This window comes from Camelus dromedarius, chromosome 4 (assembly GCF_036321535.1).
Source record: "Camelus dromedarius isolate mCamDro1 chromosome 4, mCamDro1.pat, whole genome shotgun sequence".
In the NCBI taxonomy this organism is placed as follows: Eukaryota; Metazoa; Chordata; class Mammalia; order Artiodactyla; family Camelidae; genus Camelus; species Camelus dromedarius.
In genome coordinates this window covers 45,489,446-45,514,954 of record NC_087439.1, presented here as the reverse complement: position 1 = coordinate 45,514,954, position 25,509 = coordinate 45,489,446, and the positions used below count along the sequence as shown (strand labels likewise).

At 40.1% G+C, this 25,509-nt stretch overlaps 1 protein-coding gene across 1 annotated transcript in view; it reads right to left on the bottom strand.

Moving 5' to 3' along the window:
- The window catches only part of MYO3B (myosin IIIB), a 346,577-nt gene that overhangs the window by 150,263 nt on the left and 170,805 nt on the right, over positions 1 to 25,509 (bottom strand). Inside the window, exon 22 of the mRNA XM_064484895.1 lies at positions 24,180 to 24,309. Within this exon, the coding sequence (XP_064340965.1) occupies positions 24,180 to 24,309 (130 nt within the window). The remainder of the gene's footprint in view (positions 1 to 24,179; positions 24,310 to 25,509) is intronic.

Genomic DNA, 25,509 nt, shown 5'->3' with positions numbered 1-25,509 from the left:
CATTTTAACACATTTCAAAGGATTTACAGCATGAATAAACAATAGACCTCAGCAGATGTGCCACACACACCTTTCAGAAACATAACCTATAAGAAGTTTCCATTTTAATTTAAATGTAAATACAGTGTTCACACTTCTTTTGAATGTTAAGCATCCTCAGCACCTCACCCCCAGACAGCCTCATTGTCCCAGGATGCTTTATTGCCCCAGAGCTCCCTCCTACGCTTCCCAAACTGTGAAGAGAGAGAGAGAAGACGAAAGTCAGAAGCATCTGATAGAATTTATATCCTATGTGGGAACTGGGTTAAGAAAGAATCTAAAATGGAGCTTGCAATGATCCCACATAATTTCCCTGCTTCCAACTTAAAGGGAAAGAGACAAGTGGTTTGAAGACAGAGCTGAAACTTTTAAAAGATGGCAATTTCCTGCCTGCTTCAGAGGATTTTCAGCTCTTGGAAGGTACCCAGCACCCATGATTTCATCTCCAGTTGCTGTTTAAGAATTGTCCAAAATGATGGGCTGCTGTTTTAAATAATCATGCTTGGAATTTGGCTTCCCTCTGCTGCCCCCTCTGGGTTTAAGGGAATCGGTTGAAGGGTTCTGGTGGTGACTGCTGGTGGGCATTTGCTTGAGAAAGTTTCCTGTTTTCATTTTCGATAGCACAAGGAAAAGGCTAATGAGCTCATAAACAATTACAAAGCAAGGCTGAAAAGTAAAAGGTGTGTGTCAAATTGCTACTCAAAAATGAGCCCCCCCCCCCCACACACACAAAATCAAATGCTTCAGCTCTTCTGTTACTAGACTGGGTTATCTGAGTAGGCCTGAGAACTAAAACCAGGTATCCTACAATCAGCTTGGATACTGGAAACCAAAACCACACCTTCCTGTCTACATGAAAATAACCTTGTGCTAGTTCTGTCTCCATAGCATGACTTGCTTTTTCCAGGAGTCTCCTGTCCAGGCAAATGGTTTGATTGCTCATCACAAGAACTTCCTGAAAGACCCATGACCCATCAACACTTCAATGGAAAATGTCCACAGACAGCTTAAGTAAGCCCTGTGATTCTATGAATCTTTCGTTTCAGAATTCTCACCTTGCTGTTTCCACTGATCATGGACTCTTGTGTGTGCTCCTTACCCAAGCATAATCAAGCCTTCTCACTTAGAAAGACCAGCCTCAAGTCAAACTTTATCTCTCAACACATTCTGACCCTGCCTTTCTTTCTCCAGGACACTAACAAAGCTTTGAGAGGTGATGGTCCCCCTTACTGCAGTAAGCAACGAACTCCACTTTGTCTTATCAACAGGTATTGTGAGTAATATTCAGGGAATCAGCTAGGGACAGACCTATGCTGGTGTGATCTTTGCAGTGAATGAAACGTTCTAATTTCAGTTAATACCACTATGCGAGAATAAATCCACTAGTAAAAATGCAAGAAGTTAAATTCAGTAGTTGTATAAAACATTATAGTATTTTACATGATTTTTTAAAAAGTTTGTCTTTACATAACTATTTATCCTAAATCTATGTAACAAGGACTTGTTTTAGATTTGATACACTGAGGTAACTTAAAATTGTGACAAAAAATATGACATAGTTGCATGTACACAGGCCAAAAGAAAAGTGTAATGTTAGATATTATTATGCAGTTTTAACTTTCTCCCTTGGTATTTATCTACGGCCTTGAGTGTTAATATCAATAAGTGGGCAGAGGGGAGGGAGGTGGAAGAGGTCCCAGCCCACTTAGTCTCTCAAGAAAAGAACATGGGTAACTTATATATACATGGAAAGGGCTGTAGTTTCATGGAGGGGAGAAATAAAGAGTAAATAATAGATCAGGCTGTTTTCATGAAAAGAGATATGCACAGATAGCAAATTCACTCTCTATTCTGAATCTGGTCTTTATCATGAATGTGGGAAGTTCAAAGTCCAAAAGAAACATCATCCCCATTTCTATATGAACTTTTAATTGGCATTTGTCCGGCATCTTAAGGAATCTCTGCATAATGAACACTTCTAGACAGTCTCCTTGAAGGAAGACAAACCAAGGCTTTTGCTGATTTTTTTTTTTTTTCATTTAATATGGGAACTACTGCTTTAAAGATCTGTGACCTGGAGATTTCAAAATTGTAGAGCTGACGAAAAAAAAAAACTCCTTCTTTCCTCCTTAAGCTTTAAAACTCACAAGCAGGATGTCATACCAGCAAAAAACTGTACCAAATCATCAAAATGTGTCAAGGGGGCAACAGGCTTCCCCTTCCTAACTCAGTCAATAGTGGAGCTGAGGCTCTCTGCTTGCCTTTTATTGCTGTGTTGGTGGAAGTTGCCAGTTCAGTCTCTCTTAGTAAAGACAGAGCCAGTTAAAAAAGCTCTGGGTATTGTTTGCCTTCCCCACATTTCCTACAGGGAATTTGCTTGGAAATAACATGGCTGCCAAATGACATGACATGTGTTCCCAAAAGGACTGGAGCCTAGACTGCTGACATCTATCCAAGAAGCCTTAACCCATTCAGAGAAAAATGAAGTTCACACACACGTATCTGCCAGCACCCACGTGTCACTGACAAGTAAGAATCGTTTATTACAATCTCAGATCAACATCCTTATGAAGCAGAGTAGTTTTTAGTCCAATCAGGGCTAGTCCTGGACAAAACTGTTAATTTAGGCAGAGGGTGTATTCAGGTTCCCCCACATGCCTTCTTACATCTCTGCTTCCACTTCTGAAGCTGCAACATGGCTTGAGTGCTGTGTCTCTCCCCAACCCCAGCAACCAATCCTCTCAATTTCCTTGCTCACTCTTGAAATCTTCCAGGAAGACCTTCTCCATAGTCCCATCAGACCTTCCTGTCTGTACCAAACCTTCAGGTGGCTACTCCTCCCTGACAACTAATCCAGATCCAATTTGTTCATGGATAGATAAATAAATTACTCTACTCAGGTGAGATGTTTGCATGTGAAGGGGAGCATAATTTGCTACCCTGAGATACACCTCTTTGGCATAAGTATTATTTTAGGCTGATTATTTTTTTATGAAACAGCAGTCATAGGAGAAACTCTGAAAACTGAGTAGAAATTATCCTTTTGCAAAAAAATTTTGGAGGGAGAAAACATGGGAAGGAAGGCTTTAATAAGGTATCCTAAGTTACTGGTGGGACCATGGACAAATGCTTTGCTATTTTGCTTTTCCAGAGGCTTTTAGGTAGATACTTAAGATACTCATCCAACTGTGTGGTCAAAGGTGAATGGCCTGGCTTGGATTCCAGCCATGGGAGACTTATGCCTGTTAGTTACTACAAGAGTTAGTGAGACCATAGCCTTGAGTAAAATTTCATATGGGTCAGGTTGTTGCAACACAGGAAACTCACATTCCACAGTCCAACTCTAGAACCCTAAATAAAATGCCAAAGGAAGAGAGAATAAACTATTATGACAGATTAAAAATATCTCTCCCTAGAAATGCTGCTCAACACATCTGATCTATTGATCGTGGGTCAGTTATATGATTTCCCTGCGTAAAGCATAGCATTATGTTTCCTTGTGTTTTCAATTAAGACTGAGGAAGCCACACAGGGCTTCAGAAAACAAGTGGCTGTTAACTTCGCATTGTGTAGCATGATGACTGAGTACTTGGAAATGTAAGTGCTTCTTTAAGTTTCCCTCTTTAGCCTGGAAGCAATGAAAGAACACTAGACTTGATATTGAGACACCTGAATTCTTATCCCAGGGTTGCCATTTACTTTAGGTCACTTCTAGGCTCTGTGATTCACCTGTATTACACTAGTGGTCCTCCACTAGTTTGCCGTAGCATTCTGACATGGCATCCATGGAAGAAATGCTTAGTGCTATGCAGCTGCATCTAGATCAATGTGTAGCAATGTGGTGTAAGAGAGTTGGAACTACAAGGAACAGCGTAATGTTGACCTGGTACCAAAAAAGGATTGTGTGACATCTGTGGCCAGGACATGTGAGAACTTCACCTAGGCTGCAAATTAGAGAGCTGGTCAGGGTAGTAAACAATACTGTTCAAAAATCAACATCACTCACAAAGAAGAAAAAAGAGAGAGCACAAATAAGCAAAATAAGAAAGAAAAATGGAGAAATTACAGCAAATAACATAGAAATACAGAATATCATATGAGAATATTATGAAAAACATATGGAACCAAAATGGCTAACCTAGAGGAGATAGACAAGTTTCTGGAAACACACAGTCCACCAAGACTGAACCAAGAAGAAACTGACCACTTGAACAAACCAATTACTAGAAATGAAATTGAATTAGCAATAAAAAACCTCCCTACAAATAAAAGTCCAGGACCAGACAGCTTCACCGGGGAATTCTACCAAACATACAAAGAAGAACTCATACCAATCCTTCTCAAACTCTTCCAGAAGATTGAAAAGAAGGGAATATTCCCAAACTCATTCTATGAAGCCACCATCACCCTGATACCAAAACCAAGCAAAGACACTACCAAAAAACCGAATTATAGGCCAATATTACTGATGAATATAGATGTAAAAATCCTCACCAAAATATTAGCAAATAGAATCCAACAGCACATAAAAAAGATTATACATCATGATCAAGTGGGGTTCATCCCAGGGACACAAGGGTGGTTCAACATACGCAAATCAATCAATGTAATACATCACATCAACAAGAAAAAGGATAAAAGCTACATGATGATCTCAATAGATGCAGAAAAAGCTTTTGATAAAATTCAACACCCATTTATGATAAAAAAAACTCTCACCAAAGTGGGTATAGAAGGAACATATCTCAACATAATAAAAGCTATATATGACAAACCTACAGCCAGTATAATACTCAACATTGAAAAACTCAAAAGCTTCCCACTGAAATCTGGGACAAGACAAGGATGCCCACTATCACCACTCCTATTCAACACAGTCTTGGAAGTCCTAGCCACAGCAATCAAGCAAGAGAGAGAAATAAAAGGGATCCAAATTGGAAAAGAAGAGATAAAAGTGTCACTATATGCCGATGACATGTTACTATATATAGAAAACCCTAAAAGGTCCACATAAAAACTACTAGAGCTGATTGAAGAATTCAGCAAGGTAGCAGGTTACAAGATTAACGTTCAAAAATCAGCTGCATTTCTTTACACTAACGATGAATCAAAAGAAAAAGAAAGTAAAGAAACAATCCCCTTTAAAATAGCACCCAAAGTAATAAAATACCTAGGAATAAATCTAACCAAGGAGGTGAAAGAATTATACATAGAAAACTATAAACCATTGATGAAGGAAATTAAAGAAGACTTTAAAAAATGGAAAGATATCCCATGCTCCTGGATTGGAAGAATCAATGTTGTTAAAATGGTCACACTGCCCAAGGCAATCTACAGATTTAATGCAATCCCTATCCAATTACCCAGGACATATTTCACAGAACTAGAACAAATTATAATAAAATTTATATGGAACCACAAAAGACCTAGAATTACCAAAGCATTACTGAAGAAAAAGAAAGAGGCTGGAGGAATAACTCTCCCAGACTTCAGACAATACTATAGAGCTACAGTCATCAAGACAGCATGGTATTGGTACAAAAACAGACATATGGACCAATGGAACAGAACAGAGAGCTCAGAAATGAACCCACAAACTTTCGGTCAACTAATCTTCTACAAAGGAGGCAAGAATATACAATGGAATAAAGACAGTCTCTTCAGCAAATGATGTTGGGAAAACTGGACAGCAGCATGTAAATCAATGAAACTAGAACACTCCTTACACCATACACAAAAATCAACTCAAAATGGATCAAAGACTTAAACATAAGACAAGATACAATAAACCTCCTAGAAGAAAATATAGGCAAAACATTATCTTGACATAAATCCCAAAAATGTTCTCCTAGGACAGTCTATCCAAGCAATAGAAATAAAAGCAAGAATAAACAAATGTGACCTAATTAAACTTACAAGCTTCTGCACAGCAAAGGAAACCAGAAGTAAAACAAAAAGACAACCTACAGAATGGGAGAAAATTTTTGCAAATGAAACCAACAAAGGCTTGATCTCCAGAATATGTAAGCAGCTCATACGACTTACTAAGAAAGAAACAAACAACCCAATCCAAAAACGGGCAGAAGACCTAAACAAGCAATTCTCCAAGGAAGAAATACAAATGATCAATAGGCACATGAAAAAATGCTCAGTATCACTAATTATCAGAGAAATGCAAATCGAAACTACAATGAGGTATCACTTCACACCAGTCAGAATGGCCATCATTCAAAAGCCCACAAATGATAAATGCTGGAGAGGCTGTGGAGAAAAGGGAACCCGCCTACACTGCTGGTGGGAATGCAGTTTGGTGCAGACACTGTGGAAAACAGTATGGAGATTCCTCAAAAGACTAGGAATAGACTTACCATACGACCCAGGAATCCTGCTCCTGGGCATATATCCAGAAGAAACCCTACTTCAAAATGACACCTACACCCCAATGTTCATAGCAGCACTATTTACAATAGCCAAGACATGGAAACAGCCTAAATGTCCATCAACAGATGACTGGATAAAGAAGAGGTGGTATATTTATACAATGGAATACTATTCAGCCATAAAAACTGACAACATAATGCCATTTGCAGCAACATGGATGCTCCTGGAGAATGTCATTCTAAGTGAAGTAAGCCAGAAAGAGAAAGAAAAATACCATATGAGATGGCTCATATGTGGAATCCAAACAAACAAACAAACAAACAAACAAAAAACCCCATAAATACAAAACAAAAAGAGACTCATAGACATAGAATACAAACTTGTGGTTGCCAAGGAGTAGGAGGTGGGAAGGGACAGAACTGGGATTTCAAAATGTAGAATAGATAAACAAGATTATACTGTATAGCACAGGGAAATATATACAAGATCTTATGGTAGCTCACAGAGAAAAAAATGTGACAATGAATATATATATGTTCATGTATTACTGAAAAATTGTGCTCTACACTGGAATTTGACACAACATTGTAAAATGATTATAACTCAATAAAAAATGTTGGAAAAAAATAAAATAAAATCATTTATCCACAAAAAAAAGCAACATCAGAAAAAAGAAATTGAGAAAGACCCATCTGATAAAGAATTATTATTCAAAACATATAAAGAACTCTTGAAACTCAACAATTAGAAAACAAAAAAAATCAGACTTAAAAATGGGCCAAATATATTAACAGATACCTCACCAAAGAAGATACACAGATGACAACTAAGAATATGAAAAGATGCTCCACATGATATATCATTAGGTAAATGCGAATTAAAACAATGAGATAAAACTATGCACCATTAAAAAGGCCAAAATTCTGAACAGTGACTTCATCAAATGCTGGTGAGGATGTGGAGAAACAGGAACTCTCATTCATTGCTGGTGGGAAGTGCAAAATGGTACAGCCACTTTGGAAGACAGTTTGGTGGCTTCTTACAAAAATAAACATACTCTTACATATTTTCCAGCAATCCTGCTCCTTGGCACCTACCCAAAGGAGTTGAAAATACATCCACACAAAAATGTTTTGCCAAAAATTAGAAGCAACCAAGATGTCTTTCAGTAGGTGAATGGATAAGTAAACTGAGATACATCCAGATAATGGATTATTGAGTGCTTAAAAAAAAATAAGTTATGAATGAAGTCATGAAAAGACATGGAAAAACCTTAAATGTATATTACTAAGTGAAAAAAGCCATCTAAAAGGGCTACATACTATATGATTCAACTGGAAAGAGCAAAACTATGGAGATAATAAAAAGATCAGGGGTTCAGGGAAGAGATGAAAAGGCAAGGCACAGAGGATTTTATGGGCAATGAAAATATTCTGTATGACACTATAATGATGGATATGTGTCATTATACATTTGTCCAATCCCACAGAATGTACAATACCAAAAGTGAACCCTAATGTAAACTATGGATTTGGGGTGATAGTGATGTATCAATGGAGGCTCATCAGTTGTAACAGATGAGGGGGATGCCAGTCACGGGGGAGGCTGCATCTGCAGGAGCAGAGGCTGTATGGGAAATCTCTGTAACTTCCTCTCAGTTTTGCTGAGAACCTAAAACTGTTCTAAGAAATAAAGTCCCTCTCTCCTTTTTTTTTTTTTTTTTTAAATAAAAAAGCAACCTCAAGCTGACCAACAAGCAAATGAGTAAGAGTAACAATTGTGGATGCAAACTGGAATGAAGAAGGTTGAGTAGTGTCGGGTTTCCATTCAGCTCTGAAATTCTATCCAGGGTTGTAAATACATCTTAAAAGATCGGTGAGGTGGGGGAAATAAGAAAGAACAAAATAAAGAGGATAAAACTAAAATCTTCACAATGTATTATGTTTTAGCAGTTTGGCAGGGAGCAAAAGACGGAGGGGTGGTGATGACAGTGTGGCTTAGATCAATGGAGGAAGCTTAAATAACGATTTGACTGAGGCCTGGATATTTAACTTGCCAAAGCTCTCTTCACAGCTGATCACCATGAGCAACTAACAATGGCTCTGTTCTTGTGGTCTCTTTCCAGTTACTCCTTCCCTTGCTGTTGTGGCTAAAGTGAGCTTATTCAGATCTCTAATTTTTACATCACTCTTCTTCCTTAGCATGTGAGAGAGGGGACAGAGGTCTAGTTTTTTGCTCCTACCCTGCAATGTTTTTAAGACTTAAGTAATTCAAGGTGCTTATCTGCAATATCTTCATACTATATATTCTCCTAATAAGAAATTATGCTTCTTTCAGTTTGCATGTTAGCAAATACCAGCCATTTTGAAAAGCTAGGCACCAATATGAATGCAATCATCACTTATGTAAATCCTTTTTCCCACTGAGACTCTGAAAGCATTCAAGGTTAACTTTTGATCTGTAGGTAGCCAAGCTTAATTTTCACACTTACCAGTTACTTTGTTTTCTTTCAGTGAATGACTATTTCCCAACATCTAGTGCTTTTTTAAAGGACCTCATCTGAACATTCCGGTCTGTATCTTTGAGAGAAACTGTAGTAGCTTAACAGTCCAGAAAAGGAGAGGCATAACGAGAAAGGCAATGCTCTAAAGGAAAGAAAGCTCGTAACAGAACTAACTGGCCAGTATGACTCATCTAAGCTACACTGCCACAGGATTTCTGCACATCCACACACCCACATTCTCACTCTCAAATTTGTGTTGTTCTTAGCAATTCATAAAATGGCATTGATCAGAAAGATTCTTTTACTGAACTTTAGGTGACATGCTGTTGAAGGATGAAGTTAATGTAAGTTTTATTTCAAGTACAGGCTTTGCTATTTTGGAGAAGCTGGCTGCACGGAACTGTGATACAGCATCCAGAACAACTGTTTGATTTCCAAATCTGCGTACATTAAACTCTTACCCTATAGACATGGAACCCAATTAATTTTTTCTTTTAAAGAATAGAATCTATTGAGAATAAAGGCCAACAAAAAAAGATTTCTCTGTTGAAGGAACTCTACAAGCATCACAACTCTGTGCTAATTCTAGAGGCTGCAGCCAGTCAGTGCACTTGTGTCTGAGTCCTTTTAAGTCAGTGCAGTCCTTTTAAGTCATTTTACTTATATTGGTATTTATCTTTAGAAATGGTTTGATTCCTTATACAGGTTACAAGGTCTCTGAAGCCAGGTAATAAGCATTTCTATTCTCAGTCGTTCAAAAAATATTTCTTCTGCACCTGCTACAAGACTTATAAAGTGCCCTACATGTAGTAGATGCTAGAAAAAAGTTTAGTGAAGATGCTCCAGTGCACCAGAACAATATTTTAGATGATTTCTACCCTTGATTTTTATAGATGGATCATACCTACCATGTCCTGGCAAACTTCAGTATCACAGATTCTTCTTTCGGTCATCCAAAATCACTGTGGCTCATTATTCCAAAGAAATAGCAATTGACTGTGAACCATTTTACAGAGTTGGTGTAGAACCATGGGTGAGTAATAAGCCTGAATGAAACAGACTTATGATTTAAATGTTTCTAGAGAATGTCTCATCAAAGCCAAAGATGTTCCTGGTATGACACTGAAAGCTCCCCATGAATTATACCCATCATTAACACTGTCTCTTCACTGGAGTCTAAGCTCCGCTAGGGTAAGTACCAAGTCAGTTCTGCTTACCACTCTGTACTTGTAGTGCTTAGCACAATTTACCTAGCACACAGTAATCACTCAATAAATATATGTGAATGAATGAGCGAATGAATAAAGTATGTAGCCTTAAATTTTATTTACCATGATATTCAATGGCCCTCTAGGCAGACCCCAGCACACCTCACTTCCCTCCAAATACCCTGAACTTTTTTCTGGTTTCTGGCCATCCCTTCGTATTTTGGAATCTTTGCTCAAGCTATTTGAGGCCTGGATTGCAAAGGTAAAGTGGTTAAGATTGAGTTCTAGGGTCAAACCACCTGGGGTTTGTCTGAGTTCTGTCACTTATTAGGAGGCCTTGAATAAGTTACTTGCCTTTTTAGTGTCTGGGTTTCATCATCCAGAAGGCTGGATGAATGTTTATTGAGCTTTGGGAATAAAGTGTTTCTGTTAAATTTATAGTTAACAGAGTTTCAGTGGCGAGTGGAGATGCAGATGGTGCTGGTATAGGGAATTTGATTAGACCCACATGGAACCCCTAGAGGTCCTAGTCAGCTAAGGAGTTTTAGATTAAGCTAAATCACTTGACTCAGCTCAGTGACCATCTCTTTAGCATGTATTTTGAGATTTACAAAATGTTATTAATTAGAGTTTTTGGTTGATCAGAGTTTTGCAGAATATCCAATTTTCTCTTGCCTAGAGCCTCATTAAATGTTGGGTTTGATGACTAGAAAAGAAAATAAATAAACTGAGGATTTAAGGTTTGAGGGTTTATTTTATTCTTTTCTGTTTATCTTCTTAAGGTACTATTTTTAAAACATAGAAGTCATGAAAGAGGAAAGAGAAAGAAAGAAAGGAAAAAAGAAAGAAAGAAAGAAAGAACTTACAGTATTGTATAATATTACCTACTGTCTTTTTAAAAATCCATCAACAATAAGGAAATACCTATAGAAATCCACTTATTTTGCCCTATATTTGTCCATCTGCTCCAGATCAGAAAACAGGTAGCAATACTTAAATACTAACATTAATGAATATTTACAATGTACTAGATATTGTGCTAAGTGTGTGAAAAGGAGTATTTAATATGACAACACTGCGAGCCATGTCCCCAGTTCACCAAGAAGGGAAATGGCAGCAAAGAGTATACATGTGTATGGGCCATATCTGCCGTGCAGAGCACTGAGCAGTGATGCTGAGACAACCCATCAACTAGGATGGCCTAATAAGATTTTGTGGTTGTTTCAGGGTTTCTGACCATATTCAAGGTAGACCACTGAGTAACCGATGGGACTGCCGCCTGGCTAAACTGACTGAACCCGACTGATTTTAGATGATGTCTGGATTGTTCAGTCATTTACACACGGAACTAGGTCAACCGCACAACGATTCCCACTAATTATCCTGCAATCACTATTCTGGCTAAGCCCACCCTGATCATCTGGAAAATAGCTGATTTGGTTTCTGGGTACCTTGACCTCTCCCTGTGATATCCTATAAAGAATGGAACCACTCTCCTCAACGCAAACCTTTATAAAATCTCAGCACTCCTCTCCTACTTCCAATTTGAGTAAAGTTAAATGACATTTTATTTAGTTTACTGACATCTCACATGTGCAAACCAGTAAAGTTCACAAGTGTTACTCCACGCAGCTGTGGTTTACAGCTTCTCTTCATACACAACACGCTGGCACCAGAGCAAAATGATTAACTTTTATGTGCTTCTAACATATGGACCAGACTGTTAGAAGCTAGTCTTATGTTCTAAAGAGAAAAATACAGTTTTTATTAACATGACCCAAATTCCTGGGGGAAAAAAAAGTGGTAAGTTGTGATCCATTTCTAAGTAGAGAGGTTCTAATTATGAAGGCTTTGTTTCTAATTCACTTGAAGTGCCTGGAGTTATCTTTTAGTAAGGTGGGGGGAAGGGGAGATGCCCTGAAAGCCCCATTATAAAGAGATTTTATAGTGGGATGAATTAATAAACTGTAAATGAGCTTGAGACTTTCCCTCCAATATGAGCTATGAAATAAATGCAAAGAACCTTTCATCTTAAATGGGAACATATTTATTCTCTATGAATGAGAAGGATGCTGGTGAAAAAAGCAGAATTTGTTTTCCTTGCATTTCTGACCATTTGAAAATTCAAAGCTGCCATATTTTCTGTATTTGACAAGATCATTAAAGAAATAAAGTGGCCCTAAACTGTACTGCCACTTAAAAATAAAATGTATATTCACTATCACATTTAGGAGCTACGAAAGAAGTATTAAAATCTGTTGAGGAAAGCAAGTGTATCTGATTCACAACAGATACTAACTTTCCCAATATTAGAGCCATTTTTACGACTCATCAGTGAAGGTTACTTTAGTTTTTGTTTTTCAAGGACATAGCAGCAACAGGATCTCTAGAGCTAGGAAAGCATGAGGAACTTTTGGAAATGGATTTAAGACTTACAGTGGAAGGTTGCCCTGAAAAAGAAAGATTCAGGGAGATGATCTGAACAGCATCGCCTCAGTGGGTCCCCTTTGACTCTTGACGCCATGGATGCTTTTCACAAAAAAATGCACCTTGCTGGTTTCAGAAGCCCTGTACACGAGAGCCATCTCTTGGTATTTCTGCAGTAAACACACTTACTGTATTTTCAGACTCAGTATTCCTACACTTTTTGCCCACGGAAAGCTCTTATTCACCCCACATCTCATCATATCCCACAAACCTAGAGTTTCATGAAACACACTTGGGCAAACATTGCTCCTGATACTGATAATATGAGACCTTTCTACCTCTGTAAAGAGAGTCACAGGAACTGTTAAACAGTTTATGCTGGAACTCTGCAAACCCAGAACGGTGACTGCTCCCCCACACTGGGAAACAGGCTAAGGTCAAGTCAGACGCAGTAAGATACTGTTGCATGAAGAGACAAGAACTTATTTTCTTCGGAAAGCCAGCAAGAAGGCTCTCTGGTATCCCTGCGTGTCCCTCTGGGAGCAGGGACAAGGCACCCCGCAGCCTGGGTGGCGACTCCGCAGCCACGTTACTCAACATGGCAGCTCCTGAACACACGAGCTGTAGCTAGTCCGAATCGAGATGTAAATCGAGATGTGTGGTAAGATACACAACAGATTTCAAAGACTTAGTAAAAAAACAAAAAGATATCTCAATAATTTTTATACTGATTACATGTTGAATGATAATATTTTTGACATGTTGAGTAAAGATATATTAAAATTAATTTCATCTGTGCTACTAAATGTTTGTGTCCCCCACCCCCCCAAATTCTGATGCTAAATCCTAACCCCCAATGTGATGATACCTGAAGGTAGGGCCTTTGGGAATTAATCAGGTGATTCATGAAGGCAGAGCCCTCATCAGTGGGATTAGTGCCCTTATTAAAGAGGCCCCAGAGAGCTTCCTTGTCCATATGAGGACACAGTGGAAAAATGGCTGTGGAAAAATCAGGAAGTGGGTTCTCACCAGCCACCAAATCTGCTGTAGTCCTGGGCTTGGACTTCCCAGCCTCCAGAACTGTGAGACATACATTTCTGTTGTCTATCAGCTATCCAGTCTGTGCTATTTTGTTATAGCAGCCCAAATGGAATAGGACAACTTGTTTCCTCTTACTTGTTAAAATGTGGCTAACGGAACATTTTCTATCACACTGGACAGCATGGTGCAATAGACCGAAGAACAAAAGAGAACCCAGTGAAGGTTTTCAAACCACTAACTCCAGACAAAGTTTGGCCCAAAGATTACTAGAGGTTGGTCTGTTTGACCTTAAGCTTCCTTCTAATTGAGAGGTTATTCTTCATGCAAAGCCCTCACTTTGAATATAGGAAGGTGGTTTAGAGAACTGAATTAAATCTGCTGGATGCAAAGTACCAACCCAGGTCAGTCTCAGCATCCCAGCCTGTCTCCTGGCTTATAGTCCACAGCTCTTTATTCCACCATAGCTGATGGGGTAGAAAAAACTGCAGATAAACTTTTTAAAAGGAAAGAAACATTTAAGCTGCTTACATATGAGCAACAAAACAAAACAAACAAATAAACAAAAAAATAGCACATGGAGAATACAAATTCAAAACCTAGAGGCACTCAGGAATAGGAGGGAAAAAAAGCAAAATGAGAATTCCAAGAGATACTCTCTTACCCCTACAACCACACCACATGCACATTTTGTCCTCAACAAGCCTAACAAAAAAAAATCAAAGATTCTTTGAGGCAAGGGCTGAAAAGCATTAACAAAGAGAGGCAGGAAGGTGTGAAGTTTCTCCTGTCCAGCTGTTGCCAGGACCCTCTGCCCTCTTCTCCAACCTGTTGAAGGGCAGAAGGGGATGATGTTCCCCACAGAACCTCACAGAGGCAGCAGAGTCCTCCTGACTGGTCCTCCTTGCCCGCTGTGGCAGTAATTTAAGGGAGTGGCCACACACGCACCCAGAGTCCCCAGGGCGGCCACGTTTCTGAGTGGGTACGTGGATCTCCTGTTTCCAAGCAAAGTACAGTCTGTACTATAAGCATGTGTGTGCTGCCTGTTTCTGGGGAAGCCCCACCCTGCCCACTCCACCAGGGAAGGGGGCTGGCAATCAATTTCAGATGCTGGATATAACTGCAATTGTAGCTGCACTTCCCTGGCCCCGAGTCCTAAGGGCTTCACACTCGTCCCTCCAGACTCATAGAGTAGGGAGTTCTAAATGGAGCTCTTTCTGAATTTCACAACTTCTTAAAATAAATTTCTGATGCTGGTGGGCTCCCAGCCACCACCATAAATCACAGGATGACCCACATTTCTGATGTGCTTCAATTGCTCTCAGGACCACCAGGAAATTCTGTTCACACACTTCACTCTCTGCCTGGACAGACAGACCGTCCTGAGCACCTCCCACGTGCCAGGTGCCTCTCTGGGAGCTGGAAAGAGACACCAACTAAATGGACAAGATCCTGTCCTCATGGAAATGACATTCCTGAGGCCCCAGGGATTTCACTCAACCCAGACCAACACCCTCCTGGAGGAGGTGATGCTAGCTGGGGCTGAGTTTCAGAGGGAAAAAAAAAGGATTAGGAGGCAGGGGAGGTGCAGGGATCAAAGATGTGCTGATGAGGGTAGAGGGACAGAATTAATCCCAGAAAGCAGAATCAGCATGGGTAATGGCGTGGAGTGGTGAAGTACTGTGAACAGTCCTGACTGTATGTTCTGTTTATCAGTGAAACAGAAGACACCGTCTTTGCACCCATGTAGCTTATGGTCTTCCCAAGTAGACAAGATAATGGCATGAGGCAGAAATGCACCGCTGGGTAAACCAAAGTACAGCTCTGAGTGTAGGCTGCTGGAGACGAGGAGCCAATGCAATTAACATTTGCTAGTTCCATTATTCACAAGTGAACTTTAGTGTCATCTGCCCTGTTTCAGAGACAAGACAATAACTCTCATTCATTCCAGGCTGGTGCAGGGAGGAATCCCCTGCTAGTGATGAATCTGCCAGCCTACCAGGGTCACACCTGCAAAAAGCTCTGTGGTTCTCTGCTGTGCCCTGAGGATGAAATCAGGGTCCTGAGGCATCTCAGTTCACTGAGGTTAAATAAGAAAGAAGCAGTTTCACTTTTTCCTGTGACCTCCCCACTCATGCTGAACCCTCACCTTCCCATGAGGATGGTAGTTCCCTTAACTATACTTAAGTCCTGTTTCACAGATTTTCAGGTATTTTTTGTTATTAAAGATTACTTCTGGTTTTGAAGATTCATTCTTATTTATTGTTAACTTTTAATAGTATCTCAATTCAAAGCTCTTTTCCCCACTGCCCCTTTCCCTCCAGGCTGGCTCACAGGAGGCGTCTCCCCCACACCTCTGCTCCGGGCTAGCTCCTTTGGTGCGGGAGGAAGGAGGAAGGAATGGGAGAGGGTAGAGCTCTCTGTCTCTGGACGAGGCTGCACGCTCTCTGGCTGCTCACTGGCTGTCCCTGGGCTGTAGGGGCAAGGCGGTGGCCCCACACGCCCCACTGGGAAGGAGGTTCCTATTGAGCAGCTCCCTCAGCAATTAGTGATCTGTGATGGGCTGAACTGTCACCCCTTCCCCACCACGTTCATTTGTTAGAGTCCTAACTCCTAGTCTCTCAGAATGTGGCTGAATTTGGAGCTAGGAACTTTTGAATGCGAGGAAGGTAAAATGAAGTCACAGAGGTAGGCCCCGATCCAGTATGACTGGTCCTGTAAGAAGCGGAGATTAGGACACAGACAATATACGCACAGACCAAGGGGGGACCACGTGAGGTCACTGGGACAGCAGCCAACTGTAAGCCAAGCAGAGAGACCTCAGAAGAAACCAAACCTGCCAACATCTTGTTCCTGGACTTCCAGCCTCCGAAACGATGAGACAATAAATATCTTTTGTTTAAGTCACTTTTTGTTTGTGGTGCCTTGCTTTGTCAGTCCTAGGAAACTAATACAGATTAGGAGTGAAGATTGGATTTTAGCCTTAGTTTCTCCCTTGCAGGAGTTACTGACTTAACAATTTGTTAGGACTCCTGTGTCCTAGGCATGGGGCATGGGTTGTGGAGTAGAGATGGATAGGCTAATGTCAGCTCCCGAAGGAGACAGGGAAATAGGGTGACATGAGAGAGTGGGGAAGCATGGGGCTGTTTTCCATTGGGTGGACAGAGAAGGCCTCTTTGGTGAAGTATTATTTGAGCTCAATTTCTAAATCACAAGGATAGATGTGTAAAGATCTGGGGAATGTTCCAGGCAGAGTGAGCTGCTGGTGCCAAGTCAGGAAAAGGCTATGAATATCTGAGGAATAGAATGAAGGCAGAGAGTGAGGGGTGGAGTCCAAGGAGATGGGGACAGAGGCAGGCAGGGACAACTCACATAAGAGTATTAGACGAAGAAAGGTGTTTGGATTTTAGTCTAGGTGTGATGAGGAGCCACTGGAGGCTTTAAGCAGGGAAGTGACATGATCAGATTTACATCTTTAGAAAGACGGCAGTTCAGCTGTCAGGCTTAATGAGGCAAGAGCAGAAACTCGTCTAGTGAGGAGACTCAGCTGAGAGCTGCTGTAGACACACCACCCTGCTCTCTGACTTCATCTTCACATGACGTTCTCTCTGTATCTCTGCCCAAATTTTCCTTTTTCATAAGGACACCAGTCATATTGGTTTAGGGCCCACCTTGATGATCTCATTTTACCTTGATTGCCTCTGTAAAGACCCTATTTTCAAATAAAGTCACATTCTGAGGTACTGGGGCGTTAGGACTTCAACATATCTTTCGGTGGGGGGGAGGCATAATTCTACCCATCAACCCGTAACAAGGGGTCAAGAAGACGGAAGATATTATATTAATGAGAATGATTAACAAAGAGGAATAAATAGATGATACAAAAGAGAGGAGGAATACTTGCAGTATAAAAGTTCTTGTGAAGGTGACAGGGGAAGTAAGGTAGAGGACAAGTGGAGAGCTGGCTTCTAGTAAGAGCAGGGACAGTTCAGTCATTTGGATTAAAAGGAAAACAAAATGGGAACAGATGCAGGTGGATGGGTAGATTTGGTTCCACCATCTATTTATTTATTCAGCAAATACACAGAGAATGGCTAGTATATGCCAGGTATTATTCAAGATTTTGTGGATACAGTAATGGACAAACCAGACAAAAATCCCTGCCAGCTTGGGACTTACATTATAGTGGAGGAAAATAGAAAATAAATAAGCGAAGTGTATGTAGTATGTAAGGTAGTGATAAGTGCTAAGGGAAAATATAAAATAGGAAATAGGTTTATAAATATTGAGTTGGCTGGCATTTTTATTAGGGTAGCTGGGAAAAATAGATTTTGAGAAAAGACCTGAAGAAAGTGAAAAAACTAGCCATGGGTATGTCTTGGGGAAAAATGTTCCAGATGGAAGGAATAGAAAGTTAAAGGGCACCTTCCTAAAACCTACAGCTAACATCATAATGGTGAAAAACTGCATGCTTTCCCTCAAGATCTGGAACCAAGCAAGATGTCTCCTCTCACCACTTCTATACAACTCTCTACTGAAAGTCATAGCCGGTCATATATGGCAAGAAAAAGAAATAAAAGGTATAAGATAGGGAAGAAAGATAAAAGGCTGCTTATTTACAGACAATATGACTGTCTATGTAGAAAATTCCAAGGCATCTACAAAAACAAAATCAAACAAAACTCTTAGAATTAATAACTGAGTTTAGCAAGGTTGTAGGAGATGAGGTCAATCTACAAAAATCCCAGGTACTTCTATACATGAGCATTAAACAGTTGAAGAGAGAAAAAACAACAACAAAATTATACTAGTTCTCCAAATTGAAATACTTAGGTATAAATCTAACAAAACATGTACAGGCTCTATATGCTGAAAACAAAATACTGATTCAAGAAATCAAAGAAGATCCAAATAAGCAGACATTCTGTGTTCATGGATTGAAAGATTCAACATAGTAAAGATGTCAATTCTTCCCAAATTTATCTATAGATTTCATGCACCTATAATCACAATCTCAACAGGATTTTCTAATAGATATAGACAAGCTACTTTTAAAAATTTACATGGAAAGTCAAAGGAACTGGAATAGCCAAAACAATTTTGAAAAAGAAGAATAAAGTTGGAGGAATCACACTACCTGCTTTTAAGATTAACTCTGAAGCTGTAAGAGTCAAGACTGTGGAATCAGTGACGAGTCTGACATGCAAACCAATGAAACAGATCCACAGAAATAGGACCAATAGGTTTTTGACAAATGTAAAAGCAATCAATGGAGAAAGGGTAGTCATTTCAATAAATTATTTTAGAACTGGACATACTCGTTTTAAAAAATAAATCTCAACCTCACACCTTACACAAAAATTAACTCAGAATGGATGCAGATCTAAATGTAGAATGAAAAAGTATTCGCTGAATATCTGTTCACACTCAGAGCCACACAGACTCCTTGGGGGCTCCTTGGTTCTCTCTAGTTAGTCTTTAATATCCCTGCTCAAGTTTTCCTTTCTCACCCACAAGCTGTTCTTCCAGGAGCCATCCCTGACCACCCACAGCATTTCAGATCAGTGTCAGGGACTTACCATCGTTTTTCCAACCTGCTTCCCTCTCTCTGCCCTGAGTCCTTTGCTCCCCATCTTATTTACTTACTCATCCCTTTTCCACCTCCCTCTCCTTTCCAGTGCTGTAGACCTGGCTTAGAATGCCTTACTATGTTAAATTTTCTCTAGTCTCCTATTAAAATAAAATTAAAAGTAAAAAGAAAAGAAGCTCATCCTGCTCCCTCCCCATCCAAATAAAAAGGGTAGCAAATGGAAGTCAAGGTAGAGACTTTACTACTGACTTTTACTGCAAACCAAATTCCAAGGGAGAAACCCGAATGTCCTTGGACAGAAGAAGGCAATGGAGAGAAAACTCAGTTCCAGATTCTGAAGCAAAACCAGACTTTGGGCTCAAAGAATATCCCCTCTGCACTACTCTTGTTTTTCCTAGTTTCTCCCAAGTTCCTAACTCCTTTAAAACCCCAAACTACTATTTGGAAGTCAGAATTCATGATTCAAAGACAGAAATGGATTTTTTTCAAGTTCCTTTTGAAACCCCCTCCTTTCTTTTCTCCCCTGAGCCTTTTGAACTTTTCTCTAGTTTACTCGTAGCAAGAGGAGCATTCCCCAAACAGGAGAATATGCCACAGAGCCTTGTTATAATATCCTTCCTTTTAATGTTTTTCTACCTCGATCATTCAGTTTGAAAAGTCCCAGCTGAAGGGTTAGAAAGCAGTGTTGCTGCCACATCAAATTTTCACATATAAAGTCTTCAGGGAATTTCTTATCAACAGGAAGGATTACAAAGAAAATTTCATCACGTCTGAAGTGGCCCATCTGTGGACCAAAGAGTGGTGGCAAAAGCAAAGAGGGAAATGGAGAGAATCCACACTGCCTGCAGCTGCCTCGTTTACTGGATGTTCACTCAGCATCTAGGAAGGAGAGCATGCCTTTCAGGCAGAGGCATCTCCACTGCCAGGGGCAGCTGCACGTCAGCAGAAACAGCTGCTGGCAAGGGAGCTGCAGGAACCTGGGAGAAGCTGACAACCCTGGGCCTCGTGATCTCATGCTCCATGTTTTATAACTTTTTCAGTGTTTGGGGGTGTCCAAAGTGAACAAGAAGGTGGGTACAGGAAATAAGAAAATGCCAATTGGATTACTCTCTCTGGTTTTATACAAACACACCCAGAGGTTAATCCTCTCAACTCTGATAAGAGATTAAACCAAGGACCAATACTTCTGTTTGATATCCACTAATGAAGGGACTGTCATCTGTCCAGGGGTCCAAAGAGGAGGCTGGCTGTTTCAAGGAATGTCAGCCGGAGGCTCTCTGATGCCTGTGTCTGAAAGCAAAGGACAGCAGCAGTCTGGCTGCCAGGACACTTCAACTTCACTGGACAGGAAAACTTAGACAAAAAAATTAGAGTTTTTCTTTGCATTTTAAGATAGCTTCTCTTTCTTTTGGGGGGAAAATATTATTGTGAAATAGGCTGCACTTACAGTGTACAAAATATAAACATACAGCATAATGAATACTATAAAGTAAATATCCATGTAACTACCACCAAGACCAGCAGCCAGAGCATTACCAACATCCCATAGAGGTCTTCCCTCTTGAAACTGAGAAGCCCAACACTGGACCTCTTCTTTTTTTTTAACTGAAGTACAGTTGATTTACAATGTTGTGTTAGTTTCTGGTGTACAGCATAGTGATTCTTCAGTTATACATATATATATATTTCATATTCTTTTTCATTACAGGTTATTACAAGATATTGAATATAGTTCCCTGTGCTATACAGTAGAAACTTGTCTACTCTAGTAGATTTCTATCTGCTAATCTCAAATTCTCAATTTATTCCTCTCCCTAATTCCCCTTTGGTATCATTAAGTTTGTTTTCTATGTCCATGAGTCTGTTTCTGTTTTGTAAATAAGTTCATTTGTGTCATTTCTTAGATTCCACATATAAGTGATACCATGTAATATTTGTCTTTCTCTGTCTGGCTTACTGTACTTAGTGTGATAATCTCTAGGTCCACCCATCTTGCTGCAAATGGCATTATTTCATTCTTTTTATGGCTGAGTAGTATTCTGTTGTATTATAGTCTTTATTTATTCATTTGTCAATGGATATTTAGGTTGCTTCTATGTCTTGGTTATTGTAAACAGTGCTGCTATGAACACTGGGGTGTATGTACCTTTTCAAATTAGAGTTCCCTCCAGATATATACCCAGAAGTAGGATTGCTGGATCAATCATATGGTAAGTTTACTTCCGCTTTTTTGAAGAATCTCCATACTGTTTTCCATAATGGCTGCACCAAACTACTTTCCCACCAATAGTATAGGAGGGTTCCCTTTTTTCCACACTCCCTCTAGCATTTATCATTTGTGGACTTCTGAATGATGGTCATTCTGATGGTATGATGGGGTACCTCATTGTAGTTTTGATTTGCATTTCTCTGATAATTAGTGATGTTGAGCATGTTTTCATGTGCCTTTTGGCCATCTGGATGTCTTCACTGGAGAAATGTCTATTTAGGTCTTTTGTTAGACCTCTTTTTTAAGTTTGGGGTTAACAGCCTCCAAAGTTTCCCAACTTTGATCTTTTTCCTTCTTTTCTGCAGTTCACCCCCTAAAAAAAGTTTGTAAAATAACCATCCCTGATATCTATGCTCACTGAACTACTGCCCCATTTAAGAATTTAAGGGTTTGAGACAAGATAAATAAAAATTAAAACAACCAAGAAAATGGTTTCTCATGCACTGAAAATATTAGCATATTCTTTTCCAAAATGCCAGGATGTGTAGGACCTTGCTTCCATGCAGAATGCTGAGCTGGAAAGCCACGTTTCCCTTCATAAGGAATATACAAGTCTTTGCATTTTCACCAAAACAATACAGCCTATTTCTGTCCAGGAAGGTGTTCCCACTTTCAAAGGCTGTAATATAATAAAACCAAAAAATATAGAGTAGGGAGGTTTTAAAATTTAGAAGTTTAATTAATATTCTGACCTTCAACACAGGATGCACAATCTCTTTAGAACTGAGGTTTGAGGGCAAATAGCATCATAAGGAGATAAATTAGTGTTCAATTCCAGATAGAACAGGAAGGTAAAAGAAAGTTCCAGTTGCTTTTAGGCAAAGCCATACTATTTTTACCTCTATATTGCCCTTTGCTGCCTATACAGTGCCTTATTATTAGCAGCTGTTCTATAAATGTCTGTTGATCGAAGGCATTTTCACATGAGTAAGTTCAGAAAAAGAAAACAGAATCAAGCTTATTAGTTTTGATGTAGACTCGTGGCTTCTTAATTAAACTCAAAATGTGAAGAAAAGGAAGCTAAGGATTTCAAAAGAAATTATTCTGCATAATATACAAATCAGGAATACCAGGGAGATTGTCAGGAAAACACGTTTGCTCTAGTCTTATTTTTCATTTTTGTTTCTTCCAGGTGGTGTGGAGTACAGTTTCAAGGCAAGATTCAGAAAGCGTTACAAGGCATGAGGAAAATTCTTTTGCAGAAAACAAAAAATAAGGAGCAGAGTCTATCTCTTTGTTCCTGTTCCTCCTGGCTTTTAGGTGATCAAGGGCAACAGGAGGCTGGCTGCAGAGCTGACTTCTTGCATAGCGCCACCTAGTGGCCCAGACTGCAAACTTGTTTTCATTTTGCCAAAGGTTGAAAAATTAGAAATTCGAAAGTTGTGAACAGATCTGACAAGTCGTCACTCATATTTATGGGAGAGTATAAATGCTAGCTAAGAAGCTATTTGGATAGATTTTATTTCAAAGAGAAGTATCCTATTAATAATGGTCATGTCTTTGCCTCTGTACAGATTCACCTAGTGAGTCCATATGCCTGAGTGTCTGATGAGGGAGCACCAGTCCTGCCACACCTGCCCACACTCCCAGAAGTTGATAATGAATCAAATCCTGGCTATGCCCAAGGGAGGTATGGAAAGGAAGCTGCAGGGCAGCCTTCTGATGGGCACTCTACTATCTTTGCTTAAACGAACACGTTTGAGAAAAGCTGAGAACCTGGCTTCAAAATAAAGATGAAGCCAAGGTTGTAGACTGTGACTTTTTTCTTAACCAAGCTTTTCATTCCTTTGCATGTGGCTAAAATTCAGACCTGGCAACCACTCTCTTTTAACATGCGAAGGCCCCATGCTAGACATGCTGTCAATGTTTTCACAAGTGACATGGAAAGAAAAGAAGAAATTATGCACAATGATAAAGAGGTTTCTTTGCCTCCTTTCTTAAAAGCATATCTGCAGCTGTTTCCAGACACAACCTGAAAAACAGAAAGCCCTGGAGAGGAGAGCTATGGGAAGATGGGGTCTGCTGCCCAGTCAAAGGCAGCAGAATCCCAGATAAACCAAAGGAGCTTGACCCAATTAGAATCCATTTGGTGAAACAGCAAAGACCAGGATGTTCCATTTATCGGCCCTAGTTTCCTGCTCCTGGTATGAGGACTGACTGAGCAACTAAACAGAAGCGGACTGTAGGTAGGCAAAGGCTATGTACATAGGCCACCGACAGACCTGTTTCAGGTTGGTTTAGGAGAGTGGTAGGGTGAAGCTAGGTGGGAAGTTAGAACAGTTGACTCCTGAGGACCCCTTGATTGGATGATTTTGGCCCCAGTCCCTTTACTTGAAACCATACATAAATAGAAATAATCTTCCCAGTAATTCTAAGTAAATCAAGACCACTCTAGAGTGTTAGCATGAATTGATGATAACATATGGTTTTATAAGTGGAAGAATAAAAAGCAGGCAGAGAAAATGAGAAGTCTAAGAGCTGATGTTATGGAAAGTGTGTGAGTGTGTCTGTGTACACATGCATTTATATATTGATGATGTGCAATTAGATGCAAAAGAAATAGTCATTTTTCCTTTTCTTGAACTTAGCTGAACAGCCCTTTACCCCTGCTCAAAGTTCAAAACGTGAGCAGTGCAGCCTCTGTAGTGTTTTAGATACTACGGGAAAACTCCAGAGGACTTGCAGAAACATTAGGCCTAGGGCTCTCAGAGGGGTGCCAAGTACCTGTTTTGGTCAAAGGGATTGAAAAGAGTTGCTGAAGAAGCTGGTTTTCTGATGTTCTCAGTATGACAACCACATCAGCAGGGAGAGTGTCTCTGTTTTTCTCAAGAACCCCAGAAGCATCATATAATACCTGCAACGTGAATAGCAAATCGCAAGTTAGTCAATACTGTCCATCACTGGTGACACTGGCATGCTGCCTGAGGTCGGTCGTTAATCTACCTCTGTATAAAATTCATCTTGACACAGCATGCTTTTAAATTCAGACCACCAGATAAGGGAGGAAAATTGTAATTTTTTAGAGGCCAGTTAATCTTAACTTCTCATTCAACTGTTCTTTGAAGAAGAGAGTCATATTGAAATATCAGATCAAAATACTTATATTGGGCACTCACAATATGAAGCATCCATCCTATGAAGAAAATACTGTTACTGTCTCCATTTTATTGGTGGGCAAACAGAGGCCGAGAGAGGCGCTGAATACTGTGCCCATGATCACACATTTCACCCGTGATGGGCAGGCAACCCCAACACGGGCAGTGTAGCTCCATGCTCACACCTACTGTCCTCTCACTGCTTCTCAAGGCAGTAGTGGCACCTGAGTGATGGCTCAGGGATTCTGAGCAGTTCTCAGTTCTCGGGACGGAGGGGATCCAGGTCAGACAAATTTTAAGGAATGCTCCAGGGAAATAAGTGTTGAGTGGCAAAGGAATTCAGGAAAGGACACAGAGCCCCAAAGGAAAAGGATCCTTTTCCCCTTAAAATCAAGAAAAGAGAAGAAGAAAGAGGGAAGAGGAGGGTGGGTATGGAACAGGTATAAAAGGACAGAGAGATGGAAAGAGAGGTGCGAGGAGGAGGATGGGAGCAGGAGGCAGAAGAGAAGAACAGGGATGTGGGGGCCAGGGTGGGTGGGATGTGCAGTCAGGCTTCAAGGCTAAGGGAAATAAAACTTTTAAGAGCAAAAACTGGATTGCAATTTCTAAGCAAGATCCAAAACAGATATCATCTCATACCATGTGAGGAGAAAAACAACCCCTTCACTTGTATTAGACTGCCTTTCAACCAATGTCCAGTCAGGCAAAATTAATTTCAACGGCGTGATATGAATGTAAAGAATCATTTCAATAGGTCTCAAATCAACAAAATAATCCAAAATGCCTTTTGTTGAACTCCTACCACGTTCTGGGCCTGGGGCCTCAGCAGACCCCGCCAGAATCAACTGGCCATCATTCAAATGACTCCTTCGAGAGTACCCTGAGCAATGAATTGTTGGCTATGGGAGGAGAGAATTTCCTGAATCACTCACTAATCTGCTTCAGGAACATGAAATTGA